The 13,610-nt window shown below is 44.5% G+C and overlaps 1 protein-coding gene across 5 annotated transcripts in view; it reads right to left on the bottom strand.

Annotated features, from left to right (window-relative positions):
* Window positions 1-13,610, bottom strand: part of HAPLN1 (hyaluronan and proteoglycan link protein 1) — a 95,082-nt gene that overhangs the window by 54,239 nt on the left and 27,233 nt on the right. For 4 of the 5 annotated variants that reach the window (XM_085528744.1, XM_032441294.2, XM_085528743.1 and 1 more), the window contains one exon: window positions 8,991-9,116. In XM_085528744.1, the coding sequence (XP_085384870.1) occupies window positions 8,991-9,116 (126 nt within the window). Of the gene's footprint in view, window positions 1-8,990; window positions 9,117-10,375; window positions 10,553-13,610 lie in introns of those variants that run through there. The other variant, XM_032441293.2, reaches the window with a different exon arrangement.

Here is a 13,610-nt window from a genome sequence, read left to right as displayed (position 1 = left end):
GGCAGAAAAACACAAGTACAGCACCAGAGAGAATGGCACAGTCGTTGGTAACAGGATTTAAAGGATTCGGGGACAGATGGCCCCGAGTTGTTGAGCTGATTATAAGGCTTCAAACCATCGATCAGCAGCTCCCCCAACTGCATGCCGCAGTTTCTGCCATCTCACGGCTAGAAAACCGAGTAGATGAAATGTGCAAGAAATTGTTTCCATCAACAAATCGTAATGATCCCGTAATAGTATCAGAAACAACAGATTAAGGTCAATCCTCGTACGGGCCACCAGGTCTAATGAAGAATTTTGTAATTTTGCTATCAGTATTCCACATCATAACATCATGTAAAGTATGGATACTTCTATTGAATGTGCAGTTGAATGTGCAGTCCACAGAAGAATACTACATATCCCACAGAACAACAGGGGTAACAATAAGTCACGGGACCAGGACTCTTTAAAATCTCGTTTCCAGGCTGGAGAGCCCTCCTTCTTCTCTCGAACCTCTCGGAGAGTGGGAAGCGTTCCAGCCGTGTCACCTAAAGTTCACACTAGGCCTCTCGGTTTTCGGGGACTCTCTCTCTCTGTTTCGTTCAATTTGTTAGCCTCAATTATATTATATTGAGTTATCTTGTATTTCGATATCATATTTAGTAAAATAAGTTTTTCCTCCTTAGATTGTCACTGTTTTATCCCACTCCCCTTTTCCCCCTCCTTTCCGGGCCCCGGGGGAGGGGCCCACGGGGTGGCTTCCCCTGTCACGGGCATAGGTAAATCTAAGTAACCCGTGACAACCTCGTTTTCTGGTAAGGAGTTCTTTTCTGAAAATCGTGGTGTCTGCAATAGTGAACTGTAGCCCAACATAAAGACATCTTTCAGTAGTACTTCAAAATTATGTGAATCATCTATCTTACTATCTATCTATCTATCTATACTATCTATACTATCTATCATCATACTATCAAGTATCTTCAGCACAAAGAAACCCGAACACTGAAGAGTGCTGCTGACTGCTGGTAATGCCACTCAGCCCTACTGCCTGTGGACACAGCACTGGGGCAAGCATAGGCCATGGGACACTGAGGCAACAGCCCTGTGCTGGCACAGATACTCCTTACTGAGCATTTTGGATCACAGCCTCCTGGGCCCCAGTGGACAGGCAGATCACAGAATCACAGAATGGTTTGGGTTGGATGGGACCTTTGTGACCACCTATTTCCAACCCTCCTGCTATAGGCAGGGACACCTGCCCATAACCCAGGTTGCTCAAAGCCCCATCCAGCCGGGCCTTGAACGCCTCCAGAGAAGGGGCATCCACAACCTCTCTGAGCAACCTGTGCCAGTGTCTCACCATCCTCGTGGCAAAGAATTTCCTGTCATGGAATCATCATAGAATATTCAGCGTTGGAAGGGACTTTTAAAGGTCACCTATTCCAGGTTCCCTGCAATGAACAGGGAAATGCACAGCATCATCAGGTTGCCCAGGGTCTGGTCCAGGGTCTGGTGACGTGATAGGGCCCCCCTGCTCTGTGATAGGCTGTTAGCAGTGAATATATAAGGAGAGGTAAGATGCAATGAAGAAGACAGAAGCCATTTTTGAAGCGCTTTGCTCTGAGACTGATGGTGCTGTATTTGGTCCTGGGCGAGTGTGAAGCAGTATTCACCGAGACGAGCTCACAATACTAGTAATTACTGCAACACAGCCATGGGAGAAGCAAGCCATGGAACTTGGCTCACCACGCCCAGCTGCTGTGATGTCACAAAGCTTTCGTGGTCACACAGCCACTGGTGCTGCTGATGCTGCTCAGTTGCTTCGCAGACGCTGGTGCTGCTGGTGACTTGGTTGAGCGCAGGTCAGAGTGACGGCTTGAGAGCGACATAATTCTCAGGAAGGTGCGATGATGAGCCCGAGGTTTTTCCTACTCCTCGTCTTCTACTTGCCCTTCCTGTTTACGGGCTGCCTTGCCCATTCCGGACGCCCGTCCTGGGCCACGGGTATGTGGGATGTGGATCCCCAGGACATGGAGAAGCCGGACACTGTCAAGGCAAACCGGAACTACCTACCCTACTTCCTGGACCAGCTTTGGTCTTCGTTTGAGCACCTGGATCCACTGGGATACATGGAAGTGCTCTACAAGAACAAAACAGAGCTGGGCCTTTTTGTCATGGTCATTTACCTGTGGAGAACAGCCAGGAGGTGCCGCGGAGAGGTGAGTAATGGAGGTCAGGCAAGCCAGACAGTGCCTGAGTTTCTCAGGAAGAGGCACAGCCCAGAGGTAGAGATCTCAGGCCCCCAAGGTCCCTGCCCTTTTCATCACGTCCCCTGCTCTGTCATTTCCAGGAGAAGAGCCAGAGACTCTCAGCTGCCCCAGGGACACACTGCCAGAACTGCTCCTGCAAACGCTGCAGGCTGCTCTGCCAGCTGAAGGCAAACCCTGCCCTGATGGAGATATACCTCGAACATCTGAGACACCTGTAGGAGGATCCTCCCAGGATGAAAGAGATGGCAGAATCGTGAGAAGATATGGAAGAGAACAGACACTTTTCTCTGCATACCAGCACAAGCACAGCTCCTGAGTAGAACAGAGAAGCTGTAAACTGAAGGTGATCCTGCCAGAGACACCATCACTGTGCTTAGGGAGGGCACTTCTACAGGACAGGGAAGGAGCAGGAGCCTACCCAACTCCGGAGAAAACAAGGCCGGAATGAAACAGACCCTTAATACCCCTCAATATTATTGTATACTTCTAGAATAAATAAATTGGATTTTATTACACCAAAAGCATGCATTTGCTTTCTGTCATTCTCTTGTAGCATGAGAGAGGGTGATTCTAGAGTAATGGCTTGTTTCCACCTCGTTTTCTGGTAAGGAGTTCTTTTCTGAACATCGTGGTGTCTGAAATAGTGAACTGTAGCCCAACATATAGACATATTTCAGTAGTACTTCAAAATTATGTGAATCATCAAGCGTATCTTCAGCACAAAGAAACCCGAACACTGAAGAGTGCTGCTGACTGCTGGTAATGCCACTCAGCCCTACTGCCTGTGGACACAGCACTGGGGCAAGCATAGGCCATGGGACACTGAGGCAACAGCCCTGTGCTGGCACAGATACTCCTTACTGAGCATTTTGGATCACAGCCTCCTGGGCCCCAGTGGACAGGGAGATCACAGAATCACAGAATGGTTTGGGTTGGATGGGACCTTTGTGACCACCTAGTTCCAACCCTCCTGCTATAGGCAGGGACACCTCCCCATGACCCAGGTTGCTCAAAGCCCCATCCAGCCAGGCCTTGAACGCCTCCAGAGAAGGGGCATCCACAACCTCTCTGGGCAACCTGTGCCAGTGTCTCACCACCCTTGTGGCAAAGAATTTCCTGTCATGGAATCATCATAGAATATTCAGCGTTGGAAGGGACTTTTAAAGGTCACCTATTCCAGGTTCCCTGCAATGAACAGGGAAATGCACAGCATCATCAGGTTGCCCAGGGTCTGGTCCAGGGTCTGGTGACGTGATAGGGCCCCCCTGCTCTGTGATAGGCTGTTAGCAGAGAATATATAAGGAGAGGTAAGATGCAATGAAGAAGACAGAAGCCATTTTTGAAGCGCTTTGCTCTGAGACTGATGGTGCTGTATTTGGCCCTGGGCGAGTGTGAAGCAGTATTCACCGAGACGAGCTCACAATACTAGTAATCACTGCAACAAGTGGTGCCCCGTGTGAGGAGGGGATCGAGCTCAGACGGTGGGTGTGCCCGTGACGGTAGTGCCTGCGACGAGGCGGCAGGTCGTTTGCGGAGGAGCGTGCAGCAGCGACATCTGCGGAAGGCGGCAGATCGCTGACGTTAGCTATGGAACAGATCAACGTAATGTTTAATATCCCTCCAAGAAGGAGAAAGACGGGGAACTGGCCTCCTCGTTGCATGCTTTAGATTCAAAACGGTGGGATTTTACCACAGGTTTGCTCAGCCGGCATGCAAAGTACAGTCAAAAGGCTCCAGAATTAATGACCTGGAGACTAATACTCGGCGCACTTAAAGCCGCCAAAGAGGGGAAACGTGCGGAGCAGATTCGGGCACTGCTTGGGGCGGCTCCCGATCCAGGCGGGTCTCCGCGGTCCGGGGCGAGTTCTTTTCGCAGGTTGGGAGACGCGCACAAGATGGCGCCGAAGAGAAACAACCACAAGATGGCGGAATTCCCTCAGCAACAGCGCCTTGCGTCATCAACCAATTACAGACGGGGGAAGAGAAACAGCAGCCTTCGCCTTAACCTCGCAGCTGCTATATCCTTCGAATGATTTGGCGCAAGAGGCGGGGTTTGGGGAAGCTCCAACCAGGTTCTGGTGGTTTTCAGATGTTTCTGCATTTCCTATGGTTGTAGGGGAAAGAGGCCCTGAGACTGATGGTGGTGTGTTTGGCCCTGGGCGAGTGTGAAGCAGTATTCACTGAGACGAGCTCACAATACTAGTAATCACTGCAACACAGCCATGGGAGAAGCAAGCCATGGAACGTGGCTCACCACACCCAGCTGCTATGATGTCACAAAGCCTTCGTGGTCACACAGCCACTGGTGCTGCTGATGCTGCTCAGTTGCTTTGCAGACGCTGGTGCTGCTGGTGACTTGGTTGAGCTCAGGTCAGAGTGACGGCTTGAGAGCGACTTAATTCTCAGGAAGGTGCAATGCTGAGCCCGAGGTTTTTCCTACTCCTTGTCTTCTGCTTGCCCTTCCAGTTTACGGGCTGCCTTGCCCATTCCGGACGCCCGTCATGGGCCACGGGTATGTGGGATGTGGATCCCCATGACATGGAGAAGCCGAACACTGGCAAGGCAAGCCAGAACCAATTCCTGGACCAGCTTTGGTCTTCGTTTAAGCACCTAAGTCCACTGGGATCTGTGGAAGTGCTCTACGAGAAGAAAATAGAGCTGGGCCTTTTTGTCGTGGTCTTTTACCTGTGGAAAATAGCCAGGAGGTGCCGCGGAGAGGTTAGTAATGGAGGTCAGGCAAACCAGACGGTGCCTGAGTTTCTCAGGAAGAGGCACAGCACAGAGGCAGAGATCGCAGGCCCCCAAGGCCCCTGACATTTTCTTCACGCCTCCTGCTCTGTCACTTCCAGGAGAAGAGCCAGACACTCTCAGCTGCCCCAGGGACACACTGCCAGGACTGCTCCTGCAAACGCTGCAGGCTGCTCTGCCAGCTGAAGGCAAACCCTGCTTTGATGGAGATATACCACAAACATCTGAGACACCTGTAGGAGGATCCTCCCAGGACGAAAGAGATGGCAGAATTGTGCAAAGATGGGGAAGAGAACAGACACTTTTCTCTGCATACCAGCACAAGCACAGCTCCTAAGTTGAACAGAGAAGCTGTAAACGGAAGGTGATCCTTCCAGATACAGAGACACCATCACCGTGCATAGAGAGGGCACTTCTACAGGACAGGGAAGGAGCAGGAGCCTACCCAACTCCGGGGAAAACAAGGCCAGAACGAAACAGACCCCTAAGATCCCTCAATATTATTGTATAGTTCTTGAATAAATAAATTTCCTTTTATTACAACAAAAGCGTGCATTTGCTTTCTGTCATTCTCTTGTAGCATGAGAGAGGGTGATTCTAGAGTAATGGCTTGTTTCTACCTCATTTTCTGGTAAAGAGTTCTTTTCTGAACATTAGATACAAACAAGATTAGTTTGGTATCAATTATCCAAAAATAAACATTTATGGCAGAGGAAAAAAAAAAAAAAAGATGTACTTATCTCTTGGATTTTATGGAAGCAAGCGATATGGAAAATATATAAAAAAACAAAGTAGAATGGAGAACACAAGTTTTTGCTGTTATTTGTGCAGGAATTTAATAGAGGTTAGAATGTGACTGGGCTGAAGCAGAAAAGAAAGGCCTATAAAAATGCCAGTCAACCCTCCCTAGCATAATTTTTGAGATTCTTTAACATTTTTATTAATTTTTCCTCATAAAGAGAACTACTGAATAAGTACCATTTTCCCATAACATATTTAGCATCACTGACAGAGAAAAGATGGGCAAAGAATGATAGCATTTAATACCAAATGTAAAATCTAGATTTTTTTAGGGCAGATGAGGTTGCCCAGGTCTCCATCCCACTTGTCTTTGGACACCTCCAGGGATGGAGCTTCTCTGAGTAGTCTATACCAATGCCTCACCACCTTCTGCATGAAAAGTTCCCCAGACATTTAATCCAAATCTCCCCTCTTTTAGTTTAAAGGCATTCCCACTCGTCCTCTCATTTTCTGCCGAAATAAAAAGTCAGTCTCCCTCTCATTTGTAAGTTCCCTTCAAGTACTGGAAGGCCATACTGAGTTCTGTTTTCTCCAGAATGAACAAGCCCAGCTCCCTCAGCCTTTCTTTGTATGTAGGAGAGGTCCTCCAGCCTTCTGATTATCTTTGTGGCCTCCTATGTATCCACTTCAGCAGCTCCATATCTTTCTTTTGCTGGGGACCAGACCTGGATGCAGTACTCCAGACAAGTGCAAAGCAGAGGGGGACAATCATCTCCCTTGCCCTGCTGGCCATGCTGCCCAGTTTTCAGAATTACTGATACAAACCTTGTACTTGTTAATTGCAGTAAAGGAATGAGGAAGAACAACTACTAAATATCAATGATTGTCAATCAGTACTGTAGCATGGCCAGGAAGAAGTCAGATTTCAGCCAAAACTTAAAGAATAAAAGATGTTTAGCAAGTAAGTAGAAATACTACTGCTGGCCTAACATCTTATTTGGAATGCAATCCTGGCTGGGCACACTCTAGACATTTGAATACAACAAACAAGTACTCAGATGAACAGCTAAAATTAGTGGGCAATTGGAGGTTATACACTTAGGGAAGGATCTGAAAAAGTTTATTCACTCTGAGCTGTGAGGAGACGCAACAGTCTCATTGATGTATTAAAGTGAATATCAAAGACTAATCATTTGCAAGCAAAAAACTATATTAGGAGAAGCAGGACTATTCAGTAGCTCTAAGAAAGCATGCAGAAATTGGAAGAATATTTTTTATTCCAGAATAGGATCTAAAACTGCCTTGTAGTAATAAGATTTGAAACCTAGCTTGTTTAAAAATGGAAGTTTATGGGACTTATGATATTAAAAAAAAAATAAAAAGTAGGAGACATTTTATCTCACTGCCTGAGGAGATCCCTTTCTGTTCTGTGTACTTAAGACTACAGAACATTTTTCTGCACCTCTTGTCATCTCAAAGCATTCCAACACATGCAGTCCAGGAAGAGTTTAGATCAGGATCTCTTGGATTTCACCTACTGAACATTACACTCCTTAATGTAATATCAAATACCCTTTGTTTGAATCTGTAACACATGTGTTCCACAGATTTCCCTGATTTGCAGCTTATGTCCAGGTGTGGATCAGTGCGCATGTTAATGCAACACTGAGCAGTGTGGAGTCTCAAGATTCCACAATGCAGAGAGGATTGAAAAAAAGTTTAGGAGTAAATTAACAAGTTCTAAACAGTTTAATTCCTTTTGGTCTGTGTATTTCAGAGCACAAATAGCAAAGCTTGATTTTAGTGCAGCTTTCTTTGAAGGTAAACACTCTTGAGGCTCAGAAGAATTGAGCTTTCATGGAGAGGAAAAATGGCCCATCCTGAAACTTTTTGCATCTGTGAACTATTTAATGCTTACAGCCTGTGTGGTACACACCCAGAAGGACTAGCAATAAGAAACACGTATGACTTGAAAGTTAAACTCAAATAAACTGCTGAGCAAGCAAGTTTGAAAGAAATAGATTGAGGGAAACTATTTAGTTTAATTTTTTCCAACAATTTACTCTTCTTAAATGGTAAGTAAATTTCAGAGATAAACAAACAAACAAACAAACCCAAACCTGCATTGTGCATGGAAAAACAAACAGTACATTTATTAGACATAGGTGGCAGATTTGAAATTCACCCCAGGGAACATTCGTAATCTCACAGTGGTGATATCTCTTCCTTTTGATGCACACATTATTTGACCTTCGTGATGTAAGCTTCCTTAAGAGTAAAAACAGCAATCTCTTATTCTTGATTTGACCTTGAGCCTGCTATAGTAAGTGTGGAGTACCTTTGTCTTCTGTCACTTTCCAGGGAAGTTCTAAACGTTCAGGTTTTCTATGTATCTGCTCTAACTTGGTAATTCATATTTATGTAGAAGCTCAAATAAAACAATTTGCCAGCTGTTGTGAGAAAGGAATAAAACTCGGGGGTGGGGAAGTTGTGCTATGTTTCTTAATTCTGCAATATTAATTTCACCCTCAGTGAACATACAGATGAAGGCAGGAAAAATCCTGCTAGTTCTGCATGTCCTTACTGCATAAATCTCTGCGCTTTTCTTACACTGGATGACCCTCAGTGACTGAAGCTGAGACTGAGAAAACAGCTGCATTGTACTGCAGACTCAAATCCTGCTACAGCTATAAGCTGCAGGATTCAAGCATGAACTAAGCAGGATTACGCAGAAGGGAAAGTATAATACTTGGTGTGAATTAAAGGTATGAAGAAAGACACATTTACTTCTGGGTAAGCTACTTTTCTTTTTCCTGATGTTTAAATTTCCCGGTTATGATCACAGATGTGCTAAACCTTTTAAAATAATAAACAGCAAAAATGTTCTATGAAGTATTATACATGACAGTCTTCTTAACATCAAACATATCCCACAATAAATTAAAGATATCTCAGCCCATTTGGAGATATTACTTTAGGGTGCATGTTTTGTTTCCTTATCTTAAAGCAGGCTGTCCTTAACTCACTAGTCTTTGCAAGGTTGTCACTAAGTTCTATAAAACAGTGTAACTTTCTTTTGTTGTTTTGCTTTGTTTTACTTTCCTTACAAGTAACACTAAACCAGAAAAGAAAGGGTCTGGTCAACAGTAGCAGTATTTTAAAAACATGCAGCAAAATAAAAATAAAAGATCACTAAGCATATAATTCTGTATCCCCAAGATACAGGCATTTTCTAATGTATTTCCTTACCTTGGATGTGAATAATCCTCTCATGCTCCAGGCTTGAGTTATCAGGATGAGGTTCTGCCCAGCAGACAGAAATCAGCACCAGAAAGAGTAGACTTGTCATCTTCACAGTCACAAGAATCTTCTTCACTGTAAGGACATCACATAACAGACTCATCAATTTCTGGAACCCTTTATAGAATTGCTCTGCACAACTTTTTACAGCAATGATCTTTAAAAGGAATCTGGAACATATTTTTCCCACTGAGATGAAGGTGTGACAATAGGTAGAAATTCTTAAGGCATGAGGGGTGGATCTTTTTACCGTGGACTTTCATTAAATGAAACTTGCAATAGAAAAAGCTATGCAAAAATACAGCATGAAAGAATAAAAGCATTCACACACAGCCATAAAATTCCTTGCAAGACCCTACGTAAGCCACAGCAGTGTTTCAAAAAACATTCTAGTGCACTTTTGCATTTCCAGACCCACTCCAGATCTGGTCAACAAATGCAGTTAAAACAACTAAAGCCAGCACTGAGTCTATATTTGTGGTATGATGCAATCCGCTGGTGATAGAATTTTAAGGCAAAAACCGTCTTCTCATAGGTTCTGGCACTTCAGACCAGGCTGCAAGTTAACTTAGCAGAAAGGGTGGCAAGTTTGCTTAAGCCAAGCAATAAAGATGGCAGATTATTTCTGCGCCTGATTAGAAAGGTCTGTTTTATTCTGAATCCACTTGCCATGTTTAAAAATGCCTAAAAACACAACAAAACTACACACAAAGTAGGCTACAGTTGTATATGCTACCACTGCAGCTGCCCTGATTGATTTTTCATTCATTTCTACCTAGAATGCTGACGCACTAACTCAGTGTGCCAGGTAGGGTCTCTGCAGTCAGCAGAGCTGAGCGCTGCAGGGAAATTCCCTGCCAGACTCTGAGTAGTAATTAGGCAAATGAAGACCTGAAATAGAAAAGGAGGCATAAAATACAAGAAGTTTTATATAGAGGGCTCAGGCTTATCGTTGTTTTATAGCTATAATTTTAATGACCCTGATTTCTTGAAATAAAAGATAGTTATTTCCCAACTTTGCTTTTCAAGACTAGGATTTTATTTTTTTTTTCACTTTTCAACTAGAGACATCATTATTCATAGGGCTTTCTCTCTAGTGCAGGGAGAAGTCTAATCTTTTTTCCTGTGTCTTTCCCAGAGCTAGAAGCACATCAGAGCTGCAGGGTGCTCTTGGTCAGAACCTGGGTCACTGGCTGAGCTTTACAAGCAACCCCTGTCTCTAAGCAGACTCAGGCACCTATACACCTCAAATCTGGATCCAAATAACAGAACTATCAACAAAAATACAGAAATGCTATTGTCTTCTTTTATAACAGCACATGCATGTTACTTGCCTGCCCTTCCATTCCTTCAAGCGAGTTCAGGTGGGAGCTCAAAGCCTGTTCAGCATCCCTCACTGCAGAGTGCCTAAAGGTAGGACAAGTGACAGCTGCATGCTGCTTTCCAGGTGGTCCACGCTCTGTGACTCCACGGTCTGTGGCCACTCCCTCTTTCCTGGAAAGCCTGGCAGCCTGATGACCTCCATTTCAGAGAGCAAGGGCAGATGTGGCTCCCCCTAGAGCACATCAGCCTGAGCCTGTGCAGACTAGGAGGGGTCACATGCGGAAAGCAGAGTGAAAATGCACTGCTTTTCCCTCACGTCCCAGATCAGGCATATTTACTCTGAGAGGGAAAAATACTGTCTGTCTGGAGTATTTTTATCTACTTATTTTTGGCTGCTAGCAAACAACAGACAATTCTTTCTCATTGGCTGGTTGAGATTTTTGTTGATTTAGAAAGTCTTGATAACAATGAGGCTTTGATTTTAAAGAGCCCATGCAAAGTCCGTGGGGGTGTTCCCACCACAGGCTGCACCCTGGAGATGCAAAAGCTAAAAAACTCCACAGGGGCTCCACAGACTTGCTTCTGTGTGAGCAACCACATGTCATTAGAGCTTTCCACAAACCTCCTGACACAAACCTTTTCTGTCAGCGGTGAGTCAAGATAGCTGCATTAGCCAGATGACTAGGAGCACTGCTCCTCTTGGGGACAGCACTGCACCCCACACATGGCCCCCTCCTTTGTCAGCATCACATTAATGCTGTGGAAATAAGCACCCATCCTCTTAGCAACTATTTCTGTGGGGCGATGGCCCCATTGCACTGAATCTGCCATGCACAGATATGTTTCAGAGGTATTTAATTTCCTTCAGATAGAGGCAAACTTTATTCAGTGCTCAACAATTCTGTAACCATGTCACACAAGCAGGATGAGCAGCAGGGTGATGCTGGACTCATAAAGTTCATTTGTCTTCAACTTTATAGATACAGATCACAGAATCATAGAATCATAGAATAGGTTGGGTTTCAAAAGACCTTAAAGATCATAAAGTCCAACCACGACCAAACCATCCTACTCTAACTGTAACAACCCTCCACTAAATCATGTCTCTGAGCACCACATCCAAACAGTTTTTAAACACATCCAGGGATGGTGACTCAACCACCTCCTTGGAGAGCCTATTCCAGTACTTAACAACCCTTTCCATAAAGAAGCTTTTCCTGATATCCAACCTAAACCTCCCCTAGAGCAACTTGAGGCCATTTCCTCTCATCCTGTCAGCTGTCACCAGTGAGAAGGGACCAACCCCGCTCTTGCTGTCATCACCATTCAGGTATTTGAAGAGAGCAATAAGGTTTCCTCTCAGCCTCCTTTTCCGCGAACTAAACAGCCCCAGTTCCTTCAGTCTCTCCTCATAGGGCATATTCTTCAAGCCCTTCACAAGCCTTGTTGCCCTTCTTTGGACCTGCTCCAGCTCTGGATATGTTACAAGATCAACTTTTGGCACATTTTTTGGAGGGTTATACCCCAAATGTTAGTGCCTTATCTGTTTGAATAGACAAAGTTTACAGTGTCTGTTCCTCTGCTTCTCACTAACATTCAAGTCAGAAATGTCAGCCTGAAGTGTTAATTCAATGTGCAGAAGCACATACAAAGCCAGTATGCATGCAATTTCTTTGACTTTGGTCAAGCTTACCTGCACTGCTCAGGTATGTCTCTCTTGAAATGATGGAACAGAGTCATACAATCACAGAATAGTCAAGTTAAAAGGAACCTTAAACCCTACCCAGTTCCATCCCACCTCCATTGGCTAGTTGCTACCCATCAAGTCAGGCTGCCTAGGGCCCCATCCTTGAGCATCTTGGGATATACACAGCTTCACTGGGCAGTTTGTGCCAGGGCCTCACCGCCCCTCTCAGTAAAGAATTTATTCCTTCTATCTAGTCTAAATCCCCATTTTATTCTGTTATTTTTCAGTTTAAAACCATCCTCCCTTGACCTGTCATCATCAAATCATGTTAAAAGTTGGTCTCCATCCTATGTCTGAATTGTCTCAGAGTACAAAAAAAAACAACAGCAAGACCTTCAAGACTGCATAACGCGTGAGCAGACACTCAGCTCATCCTTTGGAAAATATATCCATTTTTCTGTACTTGATGATCACTAGTGAGCATACTTTTAGCAGGACATGATTCTCCATAGTGTTGAATTCTCCATTAAGCATGGGCAGCCCCTTCTATGCCACCTACAATGGGTGCCTGTAGCCAGGAACATCCTACCTTGTGCCACTGTCCCAGTGTGGTGGCAGCTGTGGCGTGGAGCCAGTGCAATACAAAGCCACATCACCAGGCAAGCCATATGGCCCCTAGATTGGGTATGCTATCCATAAATTCACTGAAAAAATTCACAGCCTCATCTATAGACAAAATAATAGCAGTCAGATTCAATTTCTGCAGCAGCCTAAGAAGACCTCTGGGGGAAATGATAGGTGTGGATGATGTTTTTGCATTGAAATTAATAAAATCTTGGCTGGCAGTCAGTGAGTTATCAGTAAAAACTGGTAATGATTAGTCATACTCAAGAAGTTTCCGGTGGTTTCTATTACTGCATCTCGCAGAATTTGCCGTCTCCCTAGACAGGGATACAAAGAGACCACAGGTAGTTTATAAAGGAGGGTCTGAAGGTTCAGGTAAGTAGTCAGCTTTAATGTTCTCCAAACCTGTTCCTTCTTAGATACAATTTGAAACTCTGACATTAACCATCATTTTGTTAAACCATAATTCATCAACTGCTGGAAAATCTAAAATCTGATGAAGCACCAATTTATATTTTAATGTAATACTCTGCAAATCAACAGAATGCCTTCAGCATCTAACTGAAGAACAGCAATAGATGCAAATTATGTCACATATCAATTTCAGTTTTTAATAAAAATACTTGTTTACCACTGCAACTGTGTTCAAGTTAGAGAACATTGGAGCATCCACTGTGTGAGGCTAAAGGTTTGCTTCACTCACTATACCACAAGAAGGGTGATGCAGCAACATATTCTGCCAGCTGCTCACATATGTAGCTTCATGCTGCAAGGAAGGTTTAGGAGGAGAGGAACTTAATAGGAGTTACCTTGTACAAGGAGGAAATGGGGCACTAGTGCACAAGCATAGAGAGAAAACCAAACTGGTAGGGCAGAATAGCGAAAAATGGGCCTTCTTCATTAAAGGCTCTGTCCTTTTATACATTTTCCTGTAC

This window comes from Coturnix japonica, chromosome Z (assembly GCF_054131305.1).
Source record: "Coturnix japonica strain WE chromosome Z, WE-NBRP24, whole genome shotgun sequence".
Classification (NCBI taxonomy): Eukaryota; Metazoa; Chordata; class Aves; order Galliformes; family Phasianidae; genus Coturnix; species Coturnix japonica.
Note: the sequence above shows the minus strand (reverse complement) of the source record. Positions and strands in the feature narration are given on the sequence as shown.